At 39.6% G+C, this 23123-nt stretch overlaps 1 protein-coding gene across 2 annotated transcripts in view; it reads right to left on the reverse strand.

Moving 5' to 3' along the window:
- The window catches only part of LOC139456545 (TNF receptor-associated factor 4-like), a 100716-nt gene extending 85728 nt beyond the window's left edge, over positions 1 to 14988 (reverse strand). The window contains exon 1 of one of the 2 annotated variants that reach the window (XM_071238314.1): positions 14039 to 14988. In XM_071238314.1, coding sequence (XP_071094415.1) covers positions 14039 to 14235 — 197 coding nt within the window. In that variant the 5' untranslated portion in view covers positions 14236 to 14988. The remainder of the gene's footprint in view (positions 1 to 14038) is intronic. The other variant, XM_071238318.1, reaches the window with a different exon arrangement.
- Positions 14989 to 23123: the final 8135 nt, after the last annotated feature.

Below are 23123 nucleotides of genomic sequence, written 5' to 3' on the forward strand. Positions count from 1 at the left end.
TAGATAGATAGATAGTAGATAGATAGATCTAAATGAAGCAAGTCCTTACTGTATTGCGATAGATAGATAGATAGATAGATAGATAGATAGATAGATAGATAGATAGATAGATAGATAGATAGATAGAAGCAAGTCTAGATGTTCCACAGGTTCAGAATCTCCCATCCCAATACAGCCCCTTTTCAATTTCAATCTTGTTGCTTGTTTTTACCAAAATAATGTAGCGTTTGTCTAGGTTATGGGCAAAATGTGATACTTGGTCAGCAAAACATATGGCATACCTTGCCTTTCAATTATTTCAGTGCTACAGTAAACAACTAAAAGGGACCACTACCGTAGTTCATTATACGCATATATATACAGCATATACTCAGCAAATCCCCAGGACAAAAAAAACCAGAATGTTATATCTATCAGTTTTGTTATAAGCATGTTCGTTATAAACATAGTTTATTGTAATATCTTTAAGAAATACTTCACTAGTCATCTGTCCATTTCTACAATTATTATTGTATTTTCTGAAAACTCTACATTTGTACAGAAACGTATTGTAATGTACTTGTAAGGGTACCTGTCTAACATGACTGAACATGTTGGGTATTATCATCTATACATAGTTGACAGACACAATGATAATAGGCTGCAGTGATCGTAAAAATGTTTTCCTTTGTACTAGTAAATGTTTACAGAAGTGTCTAGCATCTGCCTGGGGGTACGTTCATCACAGGTACTAATGCGTGGACTTCAACACAAGTCATACATCAAGCATTCACAAGGTTAAATATGAACTACAATTAATCATTCATGAACATGACTTCTAGATATATTCACGAAAGCAATAAAGTCTTGATCAGGTCAAGATAGATGCTGTCGGTATTTACTGCCACAAGCTGACATTTTAAACCTTGAAGCTGACATTTTAAACCTTGAAGCTGACTTCATAAAAAAATGATTGTATATCCTAAAGGTCATGAGATCTTGAATCATTCCAACAAACAAATTAAATAAGAAGATTTCTAAATGCAGTACATAGTTTTACTATCAGCTACAACTCCATATGTGTTTAGCCATGTTGACTTATAATATTAATCCATCAGGTTGTTTGGTTGTTTCTTTCTTCTTTATTTAATGTCGTACCCAACAATATTCCAGCTATATGATGGTGAACAGTAAATAATCTGGATCAGACAATCCCTTTGACATCATGAGCATCAATCTATGCCAATGGGATAAAATGACATGCATCAACCAAGTAAGTGAGCCTGCCTACCCGATCCCCTTAGTCGCCTCTTACAACAAGCATTAGACTAACATTTGGTCTCTGAAATCTTATATTACACAATATCCTTCTTGACTCTAAAAATTAAAAAAATTTCCCTATGCTGATTTCAGAATAGAGGTAGCTTGAGCTGGCTGGACTTGCTTTTGTATGCATTTCTAGATTATTTTTTTTTTCATAAAATAAAAATATTCCACAATCATGGCGCAGGACTAGACAAGCATGGGCTGCTGACGACAGTTCTAATCCAGATTTTCACAGCGGCTTTTAGATATGTTCTGGGGGGTGTCATGTTTTCAAACTAGGTATGAAGTAATACAACTGTAGTATAAAAGTTGTTGAAATACTACTAGAAATGATCCACTGGCAGATTTATAATGATAAATTATTATCTTTGTTCCCTTCATAAGTTGCATCATGTATGTGACAGAATAACAACCATTTACAGTGTCATTATAGATTCAGTAACATTTAAACTGAATGAATATGTTTCCTTATCTGATTGCAACCGATGTTCCGAATATCATGGACACATTTTACATAGTGTAACATATGTTTATAACAAACAGGCTTACAACGAACTGACTGATTTTACGAACTTAATGTTTGGTCCTGCACATTTGTTGTATAGATGTTGTATTTATGCTTCCAACGAACTACGGTTATAACAAACTAAAATTAGAGGTCCATTTCAGTTCGTTATAACCATAGTTTAGTGTATCTTCTGTTTGTGAAGTTGCATAAAGTTTTGTTGTTGTTTTTTGTTTAACGCCACACTCAGCAATATTCCAGCTATATGATGGCAGTCTGTAAAATAATCAAGTCTGGACCAGACAATCCAGTGATTGACATTATGAGCATCGATCCATGCAATTGGGATAGATGATGTGTAGCAATCCAAATCAGCGAGCCTAACCACCCGATCCTGTTAGTCGCCTTTTATGACAAGCATAGTCGCCTTTTACGGCAAGTATGGGTTGCTGAAGACCTATTCTACCTCGGAATCTTCACAAGTCGAACACTGTAAAGAAACCATAGGAAATATTTTGTATGACAATGGATTTGGACTGAATTTTGTCTGAACACTGATAACGAGACTGTGCATGCCTACTTTCTCAGATTCAAGCATGTTCTCTCTGTCAACAAGGATCTGCTGACTGAGGGTCCTAATCCCATATATATCCTCACATTGATCCTTGGTTTGTTACCCTCATTTTAGAGGGTTTCACCAAAGTGAAAACATCTATGACTTACATCACTCTCTAAAGCGTGACCTTTCTTTCCGCTGGTAATGAGATTACTCCTTCATATTCCCACGTTACTTCACTATTGACTACACCTCGAGTTCCTCCGTAAAGTCACGATCTGTTATTGAATTCCTGGATTATCCGGGTATTAGAGATCAAGGTGGATCAATTCACACACCAGCTTAAGGACCAACTGCTATTTGGACAAGCATTCACTTAATCATGTTAATCTTGCAGAATAATTAAATTATAAATTCTGCTGATTGAATAAATGCTATTTTGAACATTTTTCTGTTTATTATTTTGCTATTTCAAATAGCTCAGACAATATCTGTTTAAACCTCCTCCCCCCTGGCATATTCACAAGGAAGGTGAAAACAATAATATGATTAAATTTATTTTTCTCAAAATTTGCAGAATTGAATAATGACCTGTTATTTTCAGACCTGTTATTATGTTTTCAATATTTTGTTTCTTTGTTGTTTTAACGCTGCACTCAGCAATGTTCCAGCTATATGACAGCAGTCTGTAAATAGTTGCATCTGGACCAGACAATTCAGTGATTGACATCATGAGCATTGATCCACGCAGTTGGGATACAATGACATGCATCAACCAAGTCAGCGAGCCTGAACACCCGATCCTGTTAGTCGCCTCTTACGACAAGCATAGTCGCCTCTTACGACAAGCATAGTCGCCTCTTACAACAAGCATAGTCGCCAGTGTTGCTGAAGAGTTCTAATCTGAATCATCATGGGTGTTTTTTTTATGCCTATTGATTCAAATTATAAGAATAATTTTACGCACATACGCATGCACGCACAGAGAGCTGCGCTTCTACATGCACTCACACACCCACGCACATACAGACGTGCTCACATGCACGCACAGACAGACATGCTCACACATGCATGCACACATCTCCCTATTCACTAGCATGTCATTGCATGTCAGTAGCATCCTCGCTGTCAGGATCCTAGTTCCCATCACTTCCCAGACAAATCCCAGAATAGATCTGCATCTAAGCACTTCAACATTCTGTTACCCAATGCACTGGGGGACAGTTTTTACGTCTGCTGAAATCATCACATTGCCCAATCACGTAACTTTATCTTCCTGTTTCAACGCATCGTGCTGGTGTGGAGATCCCCTCTGTTTTTACAACAATCACAAACCGTTTGTTTACAACCATAAACCAACAGCACTTATACACACAGGAAAACAAACTTAAACTCTGTACAAAAAGCCTCAATCATGCAATCATCTGGAACACTATTTTTGCATAAAAAATTGAGTAAATAACAGACAGTTTGTCACTGTTTTTCAATATCTTTCTGATATTAAACTTGAATCTAGTTCCAAATATACCAACCAGTCTGGCAAAGACAAGATTTTGAGAAAACAAGAAGCTTGAATTAATTAAAGTGAGGCTTAAAGATATCAAAATACACAGGATTTAGATCATATTTACCATATCAATAACATGCTCTTTACCATGTTTACCTTAAAATCTGCTCAGCTCAATCAAACGTGATACCATTAAGGTGTTTTTACAACAGCATATATTTTGTCAGCATTACTATGGTAAAAGACCCGTGAAGATCCGGGGTAGAATAGGTCTTCAGCAAACCACGCTTGCTGCAAAAGGCAACTATGCTTGTCGTAAGAGGCAACTAACGGGATCGGGTGGTCAGATGGATGTCATCGATCCTAATTGCGTGGATTGATGCTCATGATATCAATCACTGGATTGTCAGGTCCAGACTAGGTTGTTTACAGACAGCCGTCATATAGCTGGAATATTGCTGAGTGCAACGTTAAGCAACAAACCAACCAACTATGGCAAAATCTGAAATTACAATCACCATCATCAAAGATGGTTGTAATAAGAAAATTTCTTTCACTGACTTAGTTGATGCATGTCATCGCATCCCAATTGCATGGATCGATGCTCATGATGTAATTCACTGGATTGTCAGGTCCAGACTCGATTGTTTACAGACCGTCATCATATAGCTGGAATATTGCTGAGTGCGGCGTAAAACAAACAAACAAACAAACAAACAAACAACCATGCATACATCCTCATGTGCATACTTGAAGTGATACAGGTGAATGATGTGAGAAGTATTTATTTGTTTGGTCTTACCATGCTTCCACAATTACATAAATATACACACACGGGTACATGCAAACTGGAGTGAGAGGCAGTCAATGAATTTTACATCAAACATTTTGAGTTCATGAATTCTCGACTTGAGAGGGTGATTGTGCCAGTGATTCATTAAAAATATTCATATCAATTTCAAGAGCTCTCTCATCTATCATTAATTGTGTAATTGATTTAATTCTAATCATGAAATATTTGTTGCATGAGAGAAAAAATATATTCTTGGCATTGGACAAATCATCTACATGATCTAAGCTGAGTAATACCACATGCCGATATATATATATATGGTCTCTGCTCCATCCGGTCCATGGTGTCAGAACTAAGGGAACATATTTCTGTCTTAATGACTACCCTCCACTGAAATGTTAAAGAACAAAACCTACTGATTTACGTAACCTTACATCAGGCTGGGACACCCATCAGTATTTACGCTGTTAGATAACTGAAATACCATGGGGCATTTGTAGACCCTAATCAACCTTGACCTTTGCCAGCAGGTTAAAGGTCACAAGAGGTACATTAACCTAGTGTTAAATAATGGTAAACATGATAAAGACATCGAAAACAACGCACAACAGCTTCTAAAGCATACAACAGAGAAGTTGCTATGGAACACACAACCCTTCTGGCATATTGCCGTCTTGTATTAGCTGTTTTTTGTAAATTTTTATCTTTCCTACTTTATGCTACTTTTAGTGGCTGCTGCTTATCGCATACAGGTAGAAGCCATTAATATATACTTAGTGTTTCATGTAATGCTTCAACTGAAACAGAATAGTGAATACACCTGTTTGGATGAACCCACGTGTGGGCGGAAAGAGAAAACTCACATGAAAAATAGTACAACCAAAAACTTCATTTGAACTTGTGCCAAGACAGGATCCATTTCAAAAGTATGCATATCATACATAAAATAAAAAGCATAGAGCATATTCCAGACACAATTTAAAAAAAATAGCATTGCGAAGTTCATACCATCATTTCTGCATCTAAAGGACCGCCTCCATGGTTTAGTTGATAAAGCATCAGCCTGGAGTTTGGAAGGTGAGTGGTTTGATACCCCCCAGCCATGTCATACCGACAGACTTTAAAAGATGGTAGTTGTTCTTTCCCTGCCTGGGGCTCAGCATCATGGGAATAAATCAAGGACTGGTTGGCTCAGAGTCACAATACTGTGACCGGCCGTGTCACAATACTGTGAGTGGGGTAGCCATGTTAAACTGTGACATGGTATCTCAGTGGGCTAGCACTATAAAACCAGCATTAGTTTGGACACACGCACTCACACACCCACAAGCACGCACATGCACCTACAAACACAACACATACACACGTGCATACACGTCGCTTTTTAAGATGCAATAATCTTGAAAACAACGTTTGAACCCATTTCACCCCACTTCTACAGCTAATGATGAGTACTGACAACTATACCTGAGGTCTTCCTTCTCCATATTTGCCTACCACACAAAGGTGACGGTCACCTCACTGACCAACAACTAGAAGACCGTACATCTCAACTCCTGTGTCGACACTTCGTGAGTTGAATGAAGAGAACCTAGGTGATTCATGACGTTACTTAAACCCACCCTAAGTCAAAACAAATTAGCAATGACCAATGCTGTTCCATCTGGATGTTTGGCTCCATAATTAACAACAAACAGCACACCTTCTGAAGATCCCGCATCAGTTTGACTGCCAAACTACATGTGATTTACAGTGGGGTGTCAAGCCCTAAATCTGACACAAAACATTAAAGAAACAACACACAAGTAATAAAAAAACATTATCCATCATAACTGCCAAATATTCCTATTTAGTAATCGCTGTCTTGGAAACTTAACATAAATAACACATTTTCCTAATATTTACTCACAGTCAATAGCTATTCCAATCTAAAAATGAAGTAGAGTTGCTTATTTTGTGGCTATTTGTACATAGTTGGAATAGTTTGTAAGTAGATGTATATTAAAGTGTTCCACCTCGATCCCATTATCCTCTTGTTAGGTTCCTTTCTTGTTATTTACACTGTGAAATAATGCTGATACATATCCATCAGCACTTAAACAGCTCAAACATGTGTTATTGTCAATATCCACATGGCCTGAAGGGTAAAACTGGCAATTATACCCCAGAGACATCAGCAATATAACAGTAACTTTATGTGCTGCTTAATCTGTGTATTGTGTGGACTCAGCAGGGCAGTCCTCCTACAATGGTCAGGGAGGTTGGGTTTCCCCTCTACCTGTGTTAACGACCTCATCATGCACTACTTTCAACTGATGACTCACCTGTCTGTTTACATGTGAATTCACCTGGCAACAAACTATGTCAATTGGAAAAATATTGCCTGCTTTTGTGGAAAATAATCTACTCCGATCAGTTACGGATCATGTTTGATGTCAAATGCAAGAATGCCATAAGCTTAATGGCCCTACATCCTTCTGGAGGAAACAATTTGCGTTACCCAGCTTACTGCATCCACAGGAAACAGCATTATTTATTTTTCAAAATAAAAACCAATTCACAATTTATTAGCAAATGTAGAATACAAACTATAAAATACTTAACGCATATGAACCTGACTTTGAATTTAATACTTTTTAACTTTTTCAGCATGATCAGAAAGAATAATGTTCATACAATAATCATAAAGAATACACACAAAGATTGTAGACAGTATACATAAAACACTCTGCATCCTTCCGTGTTACAACATTAAAGAGATATGTACAGTTTATGATTAAATTAAAGATTACTTAAATTCAAGTCTTTTTAAGAGGAATCATTCATACCTATGATCTTTCACAAGAGTTAGGATTGCATGGTTGATGTAAAGAATATGTGCACAACTACTGTTAGATTGGCTCGTTCAGTACGTAAGGGTTTCGCTAAGTGTTCATACTTCACCAATATCAATAATCAAGGAGTGAGAGGGGAGGTGAATACGGGTTTATTGCACATATATAGTGACATGCATGTACTTGTGTGTGTGGCTGCTTGTACGAGTTCGGACTTCAGTCAGATTTATGGTGATACCATGTTTCAGTTTAACATGTATACCCCACTCAGACACAATATACTGACACTGGGGTGAGAAGTCCTTGTTTTATCACCTTAATGCGTTAATCCCCTTTAAACGTTAGACAGGGTAACAACAAGTACCAGATTTTAATGTCTTCAGGTATGACACGATTGGGGACCGAACAACCAACCTTCCACTCTCCAGACAGATGCTCGGACAGACCACAGAGGCAGTCTTCAGGAGTAGGAGCCAGTATGGATTTACGCTGCTTCTAGCAATTTTCCACCAATATCAGAGTGAAGGGACACCAAAAATGGGCTCACGCATTGTACCCATTGAACCCGGGTCTACAGTGTGACTAGCGAATGCTTTAGTTAGTTTTTTTGTTGTTTTTTTAACGCCACACTCAGCAATATTCCAGCTATATGACGGCGGTCTGTAAATAATCGAGTCTGAGTCAGACAATCCAGTGATTGACATCATGAGCATCAATCCACCAGAGCTCCAGATAAGCTGCATATCTGCGTAAAATACGCATCAGAAATGCAGAAATACGCAGTAAAATAAAATCCAAGCGTATCAAATACACAACGAACATTACAGATACGCTACAAAAATAAAACTTGTGCGTATCATCAAAATATTGTGAAGTAACCCTGCGTATTCGATTAAAAAATCAGCAACTTATTTTGAAATTATAAACGGGCATTTTGTCAACCTTGCCAAACTCCACGATGACAGTTACATCATGATCATTTGCCATCACACTTTCTTGTGGAAGTATTGTGGTATTTTTGAGTCCTATAAAGCTCTCGAACCCAGACGACACCAGTTTGCAGGGACTTGATGAAAAGTGTTTTTTAAATATTTAACTTAAATACCCACATGTGTAAAAACTAGTGGGTAACAGAAATTTGAATACCCAGATAAAAATTACTGATACCCAATGATATTAAAATGCATGGGTAAAATACCTACAACACCAAAAGCTTATCTGGAGCTCTGATCCAGGTAATTGGGATCGATGACATGCATCAACCAAGTCAGTGAGCCTGACCACCCGATCCTGTTAAGTCGCCTTAGTTTCCTTTTACGGCAAGCATGGGTTCCTGAAGACCTATTCTATCACGGATCTTCAGGGGTCACGAATGCTTTAACCACTAGGCCACCCCACAACCTTTAAGGAATAAGAACTCCCAATGTTTGTTTGCCTATCCACAATGAAGACACTGACATTGGCATAAGCCTGGTTCCTATGTGCACTACTTCTAAACACTTATCAAATATTGGTTCTGTATGGTAAGTGGCAAAGATTAAACTGAGAGGTCAAAACAGGGTTAAAACCAATGTGATACACAAGTTCACACTTATACTCTTCTTCAAAGTGCCAAATCACTCCCCCAAACATTTATAAAAGTCCAAGTGACTGGAAGCAACAATAACATTCTAAATAGGGCCACTGTCATGACATTGACATAGGCATTTAAGATTGGATTGGATGTCTGTGATCAAGTTTCCATGACAGCAATGTTTAAATGTGGACCAGGACTACAGATCAGGTTTAGCAAGTTGATATTTACTCCCCTTTGTTTCTTGCATGCAAACTCAAATTCTTTCGTGAACATTTGTCACCATTTCTTAAAACGCCATTATATACACTTTTGCTCTGTGCTGGGGTGTCAATAAATCAATCATTTTAACTTCAAATTTCAAAACTGTAAAGTTCAATGTTAACAGCGAAATCATTGTTTGCGGACATAATGTCAGTTTTCTTTTCTTGTAATGCTGATCATGCTAATGTTAAACATAAAACATTTAGGAGCTTCCTAGATCAGAATTCTGTCACCGGAAACCTCAAGGACCCCTGGACCCTGCTTAATTACTGTACAAACATTATGTAACAAATGTTATATTTGGGATAACACTTGCATAGTAAAGTACAGATTCTCATACTTTTTGGGGTTGAGTCCCGTCCGGGATTCGAACCCACACTGTGTACAAACACTGCTGGCAATAAGCCCATATTACATTCAGTTATAAATAGAAACAGCTTTTGATGCAATAATGACTTTAAACAATGCATATTACACATGTTATACAACACTAAACTTATCATTCAACATTACAAGAGAAAGCCTTACATCAGCAGTATATATACAATACAGCCTAGTTGTGGTATATATAGAACCAGCTGATCCCTGCCCTATGTCCTCAACAGATAATGCTCTGTCATTCACCTAGCTTGACTAACTGCCATTGTCACTAAACATTCTCACTATTGTTTTGGTGGGGAAGGGGGCCATGTCAAGGGTTGGGGAGGGTACCCTAAGCTGGTAATGGGAACAGGGTTATTGAATCGTTAAAGACCAACTAGTGCTAGGGATGAAGTGAAGTGTTGAAGACATGATTTTTGCAAGGTTGCACATTTTTCACATAACCAGGATATGCATTATAATAGACTGTTTCAGTCGAACCAGCATGCAAGAATAACAAAGAGTGATATTTATTAACCATGTACATCTTTTACCCATGAGCCATGTATTGCACTGTAGGTTCAAGTGAGTGAGTGAGTGAGTGAGTGGGTGGTTGGGGTTTGGGTTATAATGCTATTGTGAACATGCTGAAAAGTACTTCCATTGTATTGTGTCTGTCTGTCTGTCTGTGTTATTGTTAAATTCCACACTCAAAAATATTCCAGCTATATGAAGGCAATCTGTATGTAATCCAGTCTGCACTACACAATCCAGTGATTGATATTATGAGCAAGCACATGAACCATCTCGGTATGATGCAGTGTTCCCACTGGCTTTTGAAACTAGCAGTCCTGGTGGATTGGCGACTCTTAATGTTACCAGTCCCCACTAATTTTTGCCAGTCCCAACTTTTTCACCAAATAAAATAATGTATGAAAATTATTTGGTTTTAATTCTTTCAACATCATGTTCAGTGCAAAGCTGTCATCTCTGAAGTAACTTAGATCGTTTACGTCATTCACACAAACTTGGATATTTAACCTAGAAATAGACAAGTGGAAACCCTGATGGTAACAGACAAGATGACTGTTCGAAAAATATACTTAATTGAATATAACCAATGTTTTGTTCAACAACTAAGATTTATAAGGTAGTTTATTTGCAGGTATGGACTGGCAGTCACATGAATTACCGGTCAATGCCTAATTTTACCGTTAAAAAAATGGTAATTACAGGTAAACGGGAACGCTGTGATGACATGTCATCAACCAAGGGACCAAGTCTGACCACCCGATCCATTGAGCTGCCTGTTACAACCAGCACAGGTTGGTAGGGATCATCTATAATCTGGAGTGAGTGAGTGAGTGAGTGAGTGAGTATGGTTTTACGCCGCTTTTAGCAATATTCCAGCAATATCACAGCGGGGGACACCAGAAATGGGCTTCACACATTGTACCCATGTTGGGAATCGAACCCGGGTCTTCGGCGTGACTAGTGATCGCTTTAACCACTAGGCTACCCGACCGCCCCTCTATAATCCGGAATCCCCAGGGGCGGGTACTATGTTATTGCAGCTTGTCAGATGAATATTAGAGCAAAGCCAAAACTGATGCAGGGCGGAGACATTAACGACTTTGATAAAACCAATCAACAAAACATTGTGCTTACGGCCCAATGATCATAATTAGGGCAAATCTGATAATCAAACATACAACTTCAGATCCTGGCATACCTAAGGGATGCAACTCAGCAGAGTAATTGCAGATCCTTAGATAACTGGGCCACCTTGATGTGTTGCAAAGTTAGATGAATACTGCTTGTCTTGAACAAGTGATTTAAAGGATCCCTGGACCATATTATGTACCCTTCCACCCAGCTCTTATTATAATACCGCATCTCTAAATCAAGGAAACTAGATTTTCCACAGTAATCTCCCATTTCACAAGTCTCCTTTTCAATTCAAATGGAGTTGTATATTTTCGGAGATGAAGCATCAGTCTAGGACCTGAGGGTAGGGGATGAACTGCTCACCTCACAGGAGTGCTGCCTTGCCCCCCAGGGGATCTGGTCACAGCTACAATTATCATGATGGTCAGACCTTTAACTTACAGCTTATAATGATAGTTTAATGGTTATGCTTTCACACTGAGTAGAGGTCAGTATTTGACACTGACCGAAGGAATAATGTTGGTATGAACTTTCAATAATTTGACTTTCACATTAAGAGGTTCTTGAAGGGCTAATTGGCTGGATTGATGTCTATGTTCTTCATCTTTGAAGAGACTTTTCAAATACGAATGTATATAAGTGATAACAGTTTGTGGTTAATAACTGTTAATAAATGGTTATGCTTTCACACTAAGAAGAGGTAAGTATTTGACACTAGATTTTCCACTGTAATCACCCATCTCAATGGCCTCCTTTTCAATTTCAATGGAATGTCTTGTTTCTATCAAAAATGTATATTTACAGAGACTAATAATTCGTTAGAGTTAAATCCATGCAATGACGTTATCAAGACTACATGTAACTGATATTAAACTGTAAACTGAAAGAAATGACCTTACACCTTTAATTCAGCTGGGCGCCACATGGTGACACATGGTGACATGCTGTATTGGCAACTGTGTCATTGTTTGTTATCCACCTGTGTCGTACTTGCTGAATATCCCTGTTATAACCACACAACTGTCGCTTAATGATAAGAATAATACAGGGCACACCCTTTAATGATCATTGCTAAATCAATCACTATAAATGGGCTTAATCCAATAGAGTATTCCATCAATACTGGATTGTAATCAGCCAATGTTGGATATCAACACCTTGAATTAATGCATATTTATCAATTATTGATTATGACATTCGGACTGCTGAATAACAAATGACTGCTGTTCCTACCTACAACATGGACAGGTTGTTAGCAAGTGTGTAGGCTTACTCCATTGTTTTATCTACCACAACCACCTCAGGACATTTAACAAATGAAATAATGGGTAGGGTAGTTCCAGTTATCAAAACCATGAGTTCTGAAGTTGAGGCACTGGACAGATATACTTTGGCACGTCTTTGTGTTCTGATAGGCAACATTCAGCACCAGGCCTACACTAAATGATGGTAATAATTCCAAAATTGGAATCTAAAAAGGATATAATATTCATTAATGATGTCTTAGAAGCTTTGCAAAGAGATGTTTCAAGAGGTGATGATGAAAGAATGATGAAGAGGTAAGAGCCTTAATAGTTAAATCTACATTAGGCTTTCAAATTTTACGAAATTAAGTACTCAAATATGTTTCAAAATTGGCTGATGTTTTTTTAACATGTTGTTTAAAATCCCAAATCAATTCCTGAGTAACTACATCTAAATTATGACAGAGTGAGAGGGCATGCGTTTTATTCCGCATACAGCTACCTGTATATCTGACGGCCAGGTTTTATTTTGGGCATGGAACAAAGCAAACAGACTCCTTATGAATTTGTGACTAAAACATTTTCAATCTGAGCACTGCATTTGAAGTGTATTTCTGTCTAAGAATACGGATTATTATTAGGATGATCAGTTAGATAAGACAGACAAACTTGGCTCAGACTGAGGACTGAAGTCACAGATAGAGATAGTAATTATTATTTATTTATCATGTTCTTTAACAGTATAGCATAGTTAATATTTACAATGCAGGCAACTATGCTTGTCGTAAGGGGCGACTAACGGGATCGGGTGGTCAGGCTCGCTGACTTGGTTGATGCATGTCATTGTATCCCATTTGCCTGGATTTATGCTCATGATGTCAATCACTGGATTGTCTGGTCCAGACTCAATTATTTACAGACCACCGTCATATAGCTGGAATATTGCTGAGTGCGGCATTAAACAACAAACAAACAAACAAAGCATAACCTCCATTGGCATGGATAGTATTCTGGCATCAAAAGTGCTGAATAAGCAGAAAACTACTGAGTGGTCCATAGTCTTTTTGGTATGGAGAACAATATTTACCAACAAACTAAAGAGTATATCTACAGAGTTGCCAACATGTAAACATTACCTATCCCTAGTCATGGTATAAAGTAGTTATAACATGACCAATATATCCTGAAGCGAGTTGGATGTTTCTGGACAGAACTCAAATCAAATCAACCATATTAGTTTTAGCAGCTCGTACTTGGTGGTATAATTGGTAACTGTAAGTGAAACAGTGAACCAATGCGACCTGTCATATGTGAACAAATTCTACAGCACACAGCTGTATACAACAGTGCTATCACTAGGTTGAACACACTTTATCTGTGTCACAGGTTACTGGGGAACTGGCTGGTTCAATAAATGAGCGTGACTTACCTTATAAAGCTTTGAAGGCAAACATCACAAAATCGGTGTCCACAGGAGCTAATGAAGACTGGGTCTCTCATGGGCAGACGACACAGTGGACAGAAGCATCGTCTGTGTAATTTGTCAGCAAACATCTCAGTAAACCCAGTCATCGCTTGACAGTATCCACGCTGGGGGGCAGTCCAACAACAGCTCACACGTTTCATGTAAAAGAAATTCACTTGCCACTAATCGCTGTCGACCGACATCAAAACGGGCTAATATCCACTGAATATGACATTGTATATTTGTCGTCTGCTACACCGCGTGGACCACAGCTGGCTGGGATATCGTCTGCGTATTGATTGAGCAGACGAGATTATGAACGGTGGTTGTAAGATTGTATCACGTGACAAACATCGGCGCGTGCACTGGACCGTTAAGTCCATGGAAGATTATAACAGCACTTCCTTTATAATTAGAATATAAGCTTGGGTTGCAATTAACGTTTTGAACATAGCAACGCCGTAGAAGTCCCTTAAATCGCCATGCCGTCCGTCACACGACTGACGATCCGATCATAATCGTCGAGACAGGTATCATCCACCTCTTCAAATTATCCCCGATTCTGTTACTTCAAAGGACCCATCCTGTCTTCCGCAAAGCTGCATGAATCAGACCCTTGTGATTGTCGTGGACTGTTTTCTTCGCTGACTTTCTCGCGCACAGGTCTCGTTGTACTATTTCCTCGTCACGTGAACATTTCCTTGATTAAACCTCGGGCATTTATCAAACCGATCGTGACAGAAAACACACGCTGAACACGATTACAAGTTAACTATCTACAAGGAAAGACATACCGAAAAACATACAACACCGTTGTATTACAATCAGTAACTATAGTCACAGATCTATGTATACACACACACCTTCGAATTCGCCACCCGCCCACCTCGAAAGCAGTTATGCGACTATGCAGCGAGCGTAGAGTTGAGAGTATAGTTTCAATGAGCTCAAGAGATAAGTTCAATGTCGTTCACCGCGTACGCCGATCTCCGCTCAGCACGTACCGCATCTTGCTTTAGTAATCATTAACCGCAGGAAAAAATACAAACGTGAGTTGGAGTGAATAGCGTTACCTGGAGAAAGGATAATCTGTTCTGCATGTACAAGACGGAATGTTGGATAATGACTTCACGTGAGGAGTGTGTATGCGTTGTCACAAAAACGACGTCAAGAAGTTTGGAGAAAGGAAGCCTGGCACGATCTCTACCTGAGCCTTTTTACCGTTTCTAAATAAGACAATGAACTTTTTATTGACATGTTTACAGTCATCTTTATCTATTTCAGGACAAAACCTTGAAGCATAAAGACATCAAGTGTTGATCAGAGGCAGAATAGCATTCACAAGCATTGACACGCATCCATTGCTTGTGTTAATAAAGACTAAACTAAGGATTGGGTGGTTAGGTAGTTTGTTGTTTAAAAGCACACCCAGCAATATTTCACCTATACGATAGAAGTCTCTACATAATAGATGGGCCAAACAAACAGGTGACTGATATGAGCAACATCAACTCAATTAATCAAGTCACCGATCCTTTAAGTCGCCTCTTACGACCATGACATACAGATTGGTGGGGTCCAATTCTAACCCTTAATCCCCAACGGATCTTGGGTGGTTGTTTTTGTTTGTTTGTTTGTTTGTTGTTTAACACCGCACTCGGCAATTGGGTGGTTGTTTTTGTTTGTTTGTTTGTTTGTTTGTTTGTTTGTTGTTTAACGCCACACTCAGCAATTGGGTGGTTGTAGTAGCTGTAACCGTATCTGGGTGTGGTTCCCTATAAACGATTTTGGTATTGATTTGTGACAAGCGACATAAAAAAAAAGAAATTAAGGAGCGTCTCACAAATCAATATCAATCGTTTATATGGGGCAGCAAAGAGATACGTCTACCTCCGCTTGGGTGCTTGGTACATTGTTGTTTAACGCCGTACTCAGAAATATTTCGGCGTCTATAAATAGTCGAGTATGGATCAGACAATCCAGTGATTGGCAATATAAACATCAGTTTACGCATGTGGGATACGATGATATGCATCAAACAAGTCAGGAAGCCTCACCACCCGATCCCGTCAGTCGCTTTTTACGACAAGCATGGGTTTCTAAATATGGAGACCATTTCTAACCCGAATCTTCATGGGTCGGTTGGTACTTGTGTAATTGCTTGTGTGTTACAGCGATAGAAACTAACAGTTTAGTCCACTAGTCCTTATAATGATAACACTTAAAAAAACCCATAAAAATGGCAAATTTCTACTAGTCCTTATTATACCTTCACTATTGGGCAGTTTGGCAAGGACTATAGGACTAGTGCCAATTTCTAACGCTGTGACACCCGTGATGATCCGGGTTAGAGCAGGTCTTCAGCAACCCATGCTTGTCGTAAAAGGCGACTAACGGGATCGGGTGGTCAGGCTCGCTGACTTGGTTGATGCATGTCATCGATCCCAATTGCATGGATCGATGCTCCTGATATCAATCACTGGATTGTCTGGTCCAGACTCGATTATTTACAGACCCAGCTGGAATATTGCTGAGTGCGGCGTTAAACAACAAAGCAACCAACCAAATCTAGCTGTGTTATCGTACCCAGATAGCATTGATCGGTGATCATGCTGTCACCGTTCTTTCCTGCCCCGGGCTCGATTACATTGCAAGCTGTTGCCATACAACTGAGTTTCTGACTCTAGCGTAAAACACCATTCAGCCAGTGTAATCATAATACCATGGAAATATCCACCTGGGAAAGTAGCTGGGTTTAATTATCTTAGATAAATAGGTTTGTACAATGGTAGAATTCTTGACATGCACGATAACGACAACGGATAAAGATGGTATTCGTTGAGTCATTTACCGATAAATATGCAAATTAACAAGGTCAAGTATACGTAGGTACTACTTCCAGTGTTTACAAACAAACATGGCGTCGCCTTTGTCTATCGGCGATCGTGTTAGTCAGATTTAATCATCGAGATTTGGATATATAACCGTAATAACTGTTAATATCTTTTTTCAAAATAATGGTCAATGATACCGAAAACCTCTATGTCTGTAAATTGAAAATGCGTCTAAACAGTGTGAAGACGAACCTGATCTTATTAACAGGTAAGACCCGTGAAGATCCGGGTTAGAAAATTGGTCTTCAGCAACCCATGCTTGCCGTAAAAGGCTTAATGGGATCGGGTGGTCAGGCTCGCTGACTTGGCTGATGCATGTCATCGTATCTCACTTGCGGAGATCGATGCTCCTGATGCCAGTCACTGGATTGTCTGGTCCAGACTCAACTGTTTTCAAACCGCTGTCATGTAGCTGGAATATTGCTGAGTACAAGGTGAGACAACAAACAAACAAACAAACAAACAAACAAACAAAGGATGGTCCATATGTGTGTTAAACAGATGCTATGTACAAATTCTTATTGTACAATGTATGTACTAATTCTTATTTGCCAACCGCCAACATAATATAGCTGGGATATTGCTGAGTGCGGCGTTAAACAACAAACAAACAAACGATATTAACAGTTAAACTGTTTTGTGAGGACGTGTTCCGACCATACCGCTCAGGCTCAGCTGATCAGCCAGTCAGCTCACAATGAGGCAACAAGTCGCGGGTTAAGCGCCACAACAGGTAAACATTCATCTAGGAATAAAACCTTAATTCCGTCTTTGTTACCTACAGTTTGCTTTGAAGGGTCTTAGGTCACATAAATAAATTACAAAAATCATTTAATACTTATGTAATAATCTACTTATGATTTAACAATTATTTATTATCTACCCACCATGTTCAGTTTTGATAAAGCGATTATACAGTATGCATTCAAGATAATCTGCCGACAAACGCCGAACGGAGCCTTAACAGCTGGTGGTCGTACGTGTGGAGAACCTACGTGAATATCCGGGTAGAATTTTCAGCAGCAACCCATGCTTATCGTTAGAGGCAACTAACGGGATCGGGTGGTCAGGCTCGCTGACTTGGTTGATGCTTATCATTTTATCCCAATAACGTAAATCGATGCTCATTGTGTCAATCACGGGATTGTCTGGTCCAGACTCGACGATGTACACAGACCGCATGCATACAACTGGGATATTGCTGAGTGCGGCGTTCATCAACATGTGATGTGCGCCACGGTGGACGTCATCAGTAGCCCCTGAAAAGTGCCATACACCACTCGACACTCGACACTCACAGACAGCGACGCGCAACTCACCTGTAGTCCGTCAACAAACATATTGGAACCCGTTTTTTTAAATTATTTTCCATTAATCACAAAATCACGCGACACAAGTTGGTTAATGTTGAATAATAATCACTTAACTAACTAGAATACCAGTTTTGTAATATTTTATGTTCGACTAAAACACTTTCTTCACTGTTATCGTTTGCGTTGAATACTCAAGGACACTGTGCATTATTTACATGTCTCATGTCTACATGTGAAGAATTAGTGTTCGGTTAGACGACGTGTTTGGTGTTTTTCGAGTGGTAAAGTCTCTCGATGGGAACACAAAAAGCTTTTATTACGACCCTATGCTGTAAGTTGTGTGTGTGTGTGTGTGTGTGTGTGTGTGTGTGTGTGTGGTGTGTAGCCTAGTGGTTGAGTGAGTGAGTATGGTTTTACGCCGCTTTAAAATATTCCAGCAATATCTCGGCGGGGGACACCAGCAATGGGCTTCAAACATTAATATTGTACCCATGTTGGAAATCGAACCCGGGTCTTTGGCGTGACGAGCGAACGCTTTAACCACTAGGCTATCCGACCACCCCCTAGTGGTTGAGACGTACACTCGTCACGGAGAAGACCTGGGTTCGATTTCCAACATGGTACAATGTGTGAAGACCATTTCTGGTGTCCCACGCCGAGATTTTGCTGGACATTTGCTGAACCTGGCGTAAAACCATACTCACTCACTCTGATATTTAGTTATGAGGTGGACAAGGATGAAAATCTAACCATTAATTTATCATAGCCTTAACCCAATAGCATCTTCAGGAGCTCAAGACCTCCATCAAGCTGGACACAAGTCTACTAACTGTGGATCGGGGCCCAGCTGCGCAAAGCAATCTTAGCGCTAAGATTTTGTGATACTCCAACACTTCAACAGAGACACGTAGCAGTCTTAGCATACGCACTAACGTCGGTTTGTGCAAGTAGGCCCCGATGGTTCAAGCAGAACGCTTTGATCATGGCTGATGGGTGTCAGGAGACCTTGTTAATGTTTAAGCCACCAATACTCCACAAACGTGCAGCACCGTCCCCGGGACACCCCCATCACGATGGCGGAGGGGGTGGGGCTGTGGGTGGCCGTGGAGCAGGGCTGTTGGTATACATTCCCATGGCATTTGACACAGCTGGTACGTGAAGCCGCCCTGCGGCAGGGAGACTAACATTTAATCCCAGAAATAAAGTTCTCTTATTTCAATTTTTTTTTACAGGAAACTACGGTTATAACGAACTCGAAGGGACCACTAACTTTAGTTTGTTATAACCGTAGTTCGTTATAAGCATATATACAGCATAACTATAGCAAATAGTCGGGACAAAAAATCAGTTCGTTATATCCGTCAGTTCGTTATAAGCGTGTTTGTTATAAACGTACTTTACTGTATCTACAAAATAAAATAAAAATCCAAATGGAGCCCAGAACAATGCTTACTTTTGAGAGCTGAGGCTGGCTAGACTTGCCCAATCATTCTAGACTTGAGTTGGACTCATTTTGTAATATTTATTCTCTAGGGTCTGGAAGACTAGGGCTAAGGAAAGAGTGAGTTGGGTTTAATGCCGCTCTATACAGTATTCCAGTTATATCACGGCGTGTCAGCTTCATGTGGGAGGAAAGCCTGCAGTGATGCAGGTCTCAAACTTTACCACTTTGGTAAAACCCACGAGCACCTAGAAACGTAATCGGGGCGAGCCAGGATTCGAACCCACTGTCATAGGTTTATGACGTGCCTAAGGGACGCAACTCTGCACAGCGAATCACGGCGCCCTAGAAACAGAACAGCAGCACGTAAACAGTAATTAGTAATGGCGCGCACAAAAGTTGGGACATTTCTCTAAATAAGTGAATGACCTTCTAGTCCTTGAGATTTGTGTTCCTTTTATAAACTCGTGGTTCCCTTGTAGAATGATTATTTTAAACCTTCTACATAACTTTATTTCAAGGACTATCTGTTACTCTACACTTCTGTTACACATTGTATATTAATACATTGGCAGGGGGCCTGTGGAGATCCGGGTAGACTAGGTCAGCAACCTATGCTTGCCGTAAATGGCGACTAACGGGATGTTGTTGACGAACTGACTTCAATGTGCTTTCTGCATGTATGGAGATATATATGTGACAACCAGTGCGCACAGATCTGTGCTAGGATTCGTCTTCAGCAGCCCATGCTTGTCGTAAGAGGCGACTATGTTGTCATAAGAGGCGACTATGATTGTGGTAAGAAGCGAATAACGGAATTGGGTGGTCATTGGCTGACTTGGCTGATGCATGTCTTCGAAGATCGTAGATCGATGCTCAAGATGTCAATCACTGAATTATCTGGTCCAGACTCGATTATTTACAGACCGCCGTCATATAGCTGGAATATTGCTGAGTGCGGCGTTAAACAACAAACAAACAGACGAAGATCGTGAAGATCCGGGATAGAACAGGTCTTCATCAACCCATGCTTGCCGTAAAAGGCGACTATGGTTGTCGTTAGAGGCGACTAACGGGATCGGGTGGTCAGGCTCGCTGACTTGGTTGATGTCATCGTATCACAATTGCGTAGATCGATACTCTTGATGTCAATCACTGGATTGTCTGGTTCAGACTCGATTATTTACAGACCGCCGTCATATAGCTAGGAAATTGCTCAGTGCGGCGTTAAACAACAAACAAACAAATATTCGCTCGGGAAAGATAATCTGCAATTGCTTGTGGTTTGTTGGTTATTTTCGAATTCTGGGTGCGATGGATGAAGGAAGGGGGGATCACTGCTTCAACTGGCACGTCGACGAGGAAGCGAGCATATGTTTTGTCTTATCTGCTAATATAGGTGACCCCATGTAAAACTGCACGTATACAAAAAGATTATCACCATTACCCCCCAAAACAGAGTGAAATCACATGTTAAGGACCTTGAATGTTTGTACTGTAGCTTAAAAACATTATTCCCTCTTGTAATGGTTCCTTACTGCCAATTCATTTCTTTAGTGAAGACACGCGAAAAAAATAACACCTAAATGTCTTGATGCCACACCCACAGAGTAGACACAGTTAAACTCTCCCGTGGGGATTCCGTGTCAGAATAGGCCCCCCAGTACCTCATGTTTGGCACAAGACCTGTTACCTGACAGATTGTGTGTCATCGTGTCGTTATGACGCAGATCTTTGTTCATTCAGTCACCCACTGATTTATTTACCAGCCGCCGTAGTACAACCTCCGCTCACTCACAGGATAGTGTGAAGTTGTTTAACGTCAGTCAACAACATTCAAAGTGTTTGACGGCGGTCTGAAAATAATCGAATCTGGACCAGACAATCAATCCAGTGATTGACATCGTGAGCGTTTGTGTGTGTGTGTGTGTGTGTGTGTGTGTGTGTGTGTGTGTGTGTGAGTGTGAGTGAGCGAGCGAGCGAGTAAGTGCATTGTATACACGTGAGAAATCAAACCCGGGCCTTCGGTAAAACCATATTCATTCACTCACTCCAGCAGGACAGGCTAATGCCCAATATAGTAATGTATGGACCTTTTACGTGCGCTTCAATCATTCAGTACAAATAAACGAAGCACTAGTAAAAGAACCTGTTCTGAACGCGTGACAGAATAATGTGCTACTGTCTTCATATTGAGGCATTGCTTAATATACTAACGGGAAAAGTAACATATTCATGAAGACATTTCGACTGTAAGGTCATGTTTCATAATTAACACGTGCATGTTCATTTCGATGTTTGCGTGTTTGTTGGGAGCATGATACTCACACACGTGTTTTTTTAAAATGTGAACAACTGATTGTCTAGCTATCAGGTGCTCATAAAAAAAAACACTTTTGTTTAACCGTCAACAATGACACGGCTAGCTAAAAAGTTAAGGTGTACGCGATGTGGGTATGCTTCAACCGGAAATGGCGCAAAACGAAGTTGCCAGACTGTTGCCGAAGTTGCCGAAGTGTTCATCGAAACACAATATTGTCTCTATATATGGAGACGCATCTGTGGCAGGGCAACACTCATGACTTGCTATTGGGATTTGTCAATGAAGTGAAACATTGATCAGACGAATGACGGCATATTATGTTTCAATAAAATAACATTTACGCCACTTTATATGAAGCACAACTTTTTTCCGTTTGTATATATATCAAAATCAGGGATTCGAACACATGATTAACAAGTGTGTCTTGACACTGCAAATAGGTTATACTTCTTCAGAGGTTCAAATACTTGTTACAACAACAACAACAACAACAACAACAACAACAACAACACTCAAACTAACATACTTTACTATGTATAAGTGTTAGATGAATTAATTTACAATTACCGAAAGAGGACAAAACATGGAAGCCTACACTTCTAGATTGCAGCTTATAAGGGTTAAACATTTCGAGATGAAATAATATTGTATAAGTTCTTTATGGAAGATCTGAAAGAACAATAGGAATTGACCATAAATGATAAACCTTATCAAAACGTTATAAGGATGAACATACAGTAAACTACGGTTGTAACGAACTCAAAGGGATCACTAATTTTAGTTCGTTGTAGCCACGGTTCGTTATATGCATTTATCATTTAACTAAAGCATTTATCCTTGACATAAGCTTATGACATAAAAACATGTATGTCATACCCCAATGACATAAGTATGCAAATTAGATATGCAAATTAGATAACCGGAAGTGGGACTTTTTTCGCCGGTGCACGTGAGTAGGTGTTTATAAACAACATGGATACCTTTGATGTTGGAGACAATGTTTTAATAGATCAAAGGGGAAGTGCTACAGTGATATCCGTGTTGACAAATGGATATTACAGGTTACAGGTTGATGGTA

The sequence above is a fragment of the Haliotis cracherodii genome, unplaced genomic scaffold (assembly GCF_022045235.1).
Source record: "Haliotis cracherodii isolate W230 unplaced genomic scaffold, xgHalCrac1.p SCAF_11, whole genome shotgun sequence".
In the NCBI taxonomy this organism is placed as follows: domain Eukaryota; kingdom Metazoa; phylum Mollusca; class Gastropoda; order Lepetellida; family Haliotidae; genus Haliotis; species Haliotis cracherodii.